The sequence below is a fragment of the Bidens hawaiensis genome, unplaced genomic scaffold (assembly GCF_021521415.1).
Source record: "Bidens hawaiensis isolate Kalapana, Puna unplaced genomic scaffold, B.hawaiensis_p1.1 tig00013016_1, whole genome shotgun sequence".
NCBI classification, from domain to species: domain Eukaryota; kingdom Viridiplantae; phylum Streptophyta; class Magnoliopsida; order Asterales; family Asteraceae; genus Bidens; species Bidens hawaiensis.
In genome coordinates, this window is record NW_027492095.1 from 24580 (window position 1) to 29367 (window position 4788).

The 4788-nt window shown below is 36.5% G+C and overlaps 2 protein-coding genes across 2 annotated transcripts; both read right to left on the reverse strand.

Annotated features, from left to right (window-relative positions):
- Positions 1–259: 259 nt before the first annotated feature.
- Positions 260–1937, reverse strand: LOC143543006 (UDP-arabinopyranose mutase 1-like). The gene is made up of 4 exons (XM_077035443.1): positions 1461–1937; positions 1059–1309; positions 800–968; positions 260–685 (listed from the first exon to the last, which is right to left on the reverse strand). Exons 1-4 carry the CDS (start codon positions 1776–1778, stop codon positions 359–361), a joined length of 1065 nt encoding a protein of 354 aa, XP_076891558.1. The 5' UTR covers positions 1779–1937; the 3' UTR covers positions 260–358.
- Positions 1938–2917: 980 nt separating this feature from the next.
- Positions 2918–4547, reverse strand: LOC143543007 (COBRA-like protein 3). Its single transcript, XM_077035444.1, has 4 exons — positions 4534–4547; positions 3731–3890; positions 3376–3653; positions 2918–3284 (listed from the first exon to the last, which is right to left on the reverse strand). Exons 1-4 carry the CDS (start codon positions 4535–4537, stop codon positions 3001–3003), a joined length of 726 nt encoding a protein of 241 aa, XP_076891559.1. The 5' UTR covers positions 4538–4547; the 3' UTR covers positions 2918–3000.
- Positions 4548–4788: the final 241 nt, after the last annotated feature.

Sequence of the window (4788 nt, forward strand, 5' to 3'; positions counted from 1 at the left end):
ATTCTTGCAAGTAGCATGAGTATAACCAAAATTAACATAGAAACTACAAACGCAACATTAACAGACACGTATGAAATAAAAACACATCTCATCCGTTGCAAATTAATAATGCGTAACTTGCCGAATGTTAAAACAGTGTAGGTTAGAGAAACTGAGTACTTATGTGAACGAAGAATTACAAATAAATCTCAATCAACCAATCAAGTTAAAAAAGATGCCACTATTCTTCAGCCAATTACTTAAAACAAAGCCTGAAATTAATGATGTAACTTAGTTCAAAAATAATCGTGAATCACACTCAAACTCATACCTACTTCAAAACAACACAAAAAAGAAACACACACCCTAAAACACGCTTTCACTTGCCATTTATCTTCTTAGACTCCTTTGGATTAAGCTCATCCCAAGCTTCAATCCATGCAACCATGGCGTCCGCAAGCTTTACAAAATATGGGTCTATTTTCCCAAGCTTATCCTTAACCATCCTTGCTAATTCAACATAACACGACTGAACCGTGGTGCACTCTTTTGGTAAACTGGTAGCTTGAAAGAATGGTATGATCTCTTCTTGCCAAAAGATACCTTTGTACTCCTTTTTCAGGTTCACAAATGGGTTGCTAGCCTTACTATGCCATATGTATGGCAAACCCGTCTTGATCCCAAGCCCCAAATGATCACATATCACCTAAAAGACACCAAGAACCAACAAAATACGCGTTAAAATAAGGTCTTTTGTTAAAACTTAAAAGCACTTTGTCAAAGAGTCATAATGAGCACAATTTTATGATAAAGTGACAACCTTGACACACCAACCAGCCCACATGTCATCATATCGACCAATTGGTTGGCCATCACCCATGAGCCCGAAGTACATAGCCGGGCCAATGAGCTTTCGGTCAAACGCTAGGTTCATTCCACACATAGGAAACAAAGTTCCTTTCGGGATTGTCATAACTGCATCCACATACCTGATAACGAATGCAAAAAAATCTTAAATTTGAAACACGTAACATAATAATGAATATGCACAAGTATATTACTATTACTATTACTATTACCTAGTGTTTTTCTCACGGGGCTTGACGAGTTGAGTTGGTGCGTCATAATCAGGAATGTTGAGCCACAGGCCATGGGACACCGCGGTGGGGATACCTTCATGGAGACTAAATGGGTACCCGCGGACAAAATCAGCACCATCCGAAAAAGGGTCATATAGGGTGTTGAAGAAGTATGGTGTAGATGGGTTAAGGAGGTTCCTAATGTGTTGCGCAAGGGCATTTATGTCTTTCCCACTTGGATCTTTAGCAACCTACACAACAAAGTAACTTCGTGTTGTTATGAACAGAATTAATTGTCCAAATGTTACTATTTGTTTTTATTAATATTATTTAATAAAATCGTGACATATACATAACATATTAACATCAAACAATTAAAGAGTTGAAGGTGATCAAACTCACAAAGCAGTCATCATCAATAGTGAAGATATACTTCTTCTTGGACACCATATACCCAAAGCATCGACAAGCCGAATCCTTAAATGAGATACACGAAGCCTTAGGACCCAAGATCTTATTAATATCGTTACGATTATACAACTCGTAATCAAACCCGTCCGGTACTTTAATACTTCTAGAGGGATCACCATCTTGAACAATGATCAAATGGTATGGTTGGAAGAATGGCCTCCACATTTCAAGAAAATCGAGGTTTCGGATCGTCGGTATGACGATATCGAGATCATCTTTGAGAGGAGGGTTGGAGTTAGAGGTTGCCATGCAAATGCAATTAGAGCTAGAGAAAATGAGTAATTTGGTGTTGAGTGTTGTTGATATAGTGAGATAATGAATAGGACGATGATGTAACGGATGTGATTAAGTCAATGTAAGTTGTAACTGCATGTTGTTGTTTAGACCGGTTTTATTGCTTTGACTTGTACAGCTTCTGTTTGGTTAATGGCAAAATGAATATATGTTAATGTGGTGTTAATTTTAATGCATGTGTTTTACATGTTACACATTGCATGTAACGTTACAATGTTAATATACTGGACAGTGTAGAAATTAAAGACTTTCAAAATTTAGTTGTAATTTGTAAAAGTAAAAGGAAAATAAAAATAATCAAGTCTCCTTGAGTAACTGAAATTTTAGGGTTTAATTTTATTTTTTTAGATTTAAAAAAATTAATAATAAAATATAATGTTTACGCCAAGACATAAGGCAAACGGGAAACAAGCTACGTTGTAAACCATTTTTTAAAAACGGAACCAACTTCTATGAGACATCTAGGAGACACATAATTGACTGAATTGATCTCGGTAGCTACTCCACCCACGGAATTTAAAGAACCTAAAGGAGCATAAGTCTTATATTCTGCGGAACGACGTTCCTGCCAAGGTTATATGTCTTTTTTCAGCCGACTCAAGTCCAACCCATTTGGACGGTTGGACCTCTTAGAGGTTCTAACCAAGGAGCACGATAATCCCAAAAACGCCTAATTTTTCCTTCAAAAATGACTTCTCCAGTCGAGAAACACATTAAATATTTACCTAAGCCAGTAGACCCTTGAGCGAATCTCACGTTAGCTCCAAGACGTTGGTCTCTAACTAGAAAAGTAAATGATTGAGCTTGAGGGGCTTCTGGTCCAGCGGGTCCATAAAACTCACTAGGATAAGCCGTATTATTGAACCAGAAGTGAACAAATATGCTCCAACTAGGTAGGGAGCGAACTCGCATGAAGTAAACAAGAAGTGACGCGAGACGAATACGGTTAAAATAATTGCTATATTTAGACAAATGTCCTGAGATTCAAGTAAGCTTTCATTAAGCATCAAACTTTATAATAAGTAAACAAAACCAAAATTAAATAAAAAATTTAACTTATCATTTGCAAGTTTTAAATTATACAAACTGTAAACAGCACTATAACTTCACCTACTCTACAAGATAATAACACATTTAAAACCAGTGTAACCATGAACCACCAGGTGAATTCACCAACTCAAACAAAACCAACAAAAACTGCAAAACACGCGACCAGCAAACCGAGTAACGAGGACGTTAAACGCGAGCCAGCATTTGGGAGATACGGGAACATATCAGGCGGTGGCATCACACAATTATCACCATTAAAATAAATCCTTCTAGGAAAAGCCCAACCCTTTTCAACCGTGAAAGTCAATTTATCTTTGCGAAATAATAATTCGGACTGCACGTTTCCTAACGGGCCTGCTTGGTTCAGAAAATCGTTATAAAACTTAACGCCCCATAACATAGCAGTATCATCTGTAAAAACAATTAAAAAACATAAGTTAACCTTGCGTTTCAAATAATCGAAACACGAGTTTAAAAATTAAAACAATGAGAGTCAACTTACTTATGGAAGAATAAGGGGTCAACGGGTTGTAATTAAAACTGAATATTTGAGTAAGATTGTCAAAGTTGGGATGTTGAACAACTAAATTCCACTGAGAGTAATTCATCCGGTAGTTAAAATTTGTAATGGTGACCTTCACGCGCCAATAATCCTTGTAGTTAAGCTTCACATGCCAGTGAACCCGAATTGGGCACATATGTTTTGTGCATTGAACCAAGGGTGCAAAGCTGTTTTTACCGGGACCGTTAACCACTGATTCTAAATATGGCGAGTTTGCGCTGCTGAGACAAATGTAAAAAAAATTAACAAAAGTAACCGGCTTGTAGCCAAATAAACATTTAAAAAAAAAACTTACTTTACGCAACTTCCCGGGTGAGAAGCGTTATTTTGGCACCCGCATGTACATGTCGGGCACGGTACGATTGTCTCGTTGTAGAAAGACGAGAGTGATACACAACATGTGGGAGTTTTTTGAGCCAAAAATTGTGAATATGTACATGTAACGTTCCATGTCACTGCCAAAAAAAAAGATGTTAGGATATTAGAATCATTTAACTGTTTTGGCCAGTAAACAAACTGAATGTTTAGTGAACCGTTTCATTTGTTTAACAAAAAAACGAACATCAACACAAGTTTGGGTTCATTTAAATTTAAATAAACAAACGAACATGAACACATGCCTCGTTCGTTCATTTATATTCGTGAACGTACGTTTATGTTTGTCCATTTACGTTCGTTTGTTTTATCAAATTTATTTATTCTAATATTACTTTCATTTTATTTTTATATTTTAGAACCCTTAACTATTAAACGGTTGGATGTAATGATACTATGATAGTGGTATTTTAGACTTTAATTTGGAGTTTGGACATTGACGTTCAGTTTAATGGTAGACGTTTATGTTCATGAACCGTTCATTTAGAAGATTAGCGAACGAACACAAACAAGAAAATCTACCCGTTTAACCGTTGATTTTGTTCATTTGTCCGTTTAAAGTTAACTGAACGAACACGAACACGCACAGTTTGTTTGGTTAAAAATACTATAGTTTAATAATACTTACTTGATTTTGTTCATTTGTCCGTTTAAAGTTAACTGAACGAACACGAACACGCACAGTTTGTTTGGTTAAAAATACTATAGTTTAATAATACTTACTCATAGCTTGAGTTACTCTTTGAAGAAGCGTGTATCGACTTACTTGTATTCGATCTACGTTCCTCGGGTATGAGTGTGCTATATCACCGATGGTTTTCCGAGATACGAGTTCTTCCACCTACAAAACGAACAGCACCGTGAGCTTACCCCTCAGAAAGGGACAGAGGGGTCCTCTTTGGGGTAACCCTCCGGTGTGAGAATAAGATATTGCAGGAGAAGATAAGAATGTGAAAATGAGTAAAGGATTCAGAATAT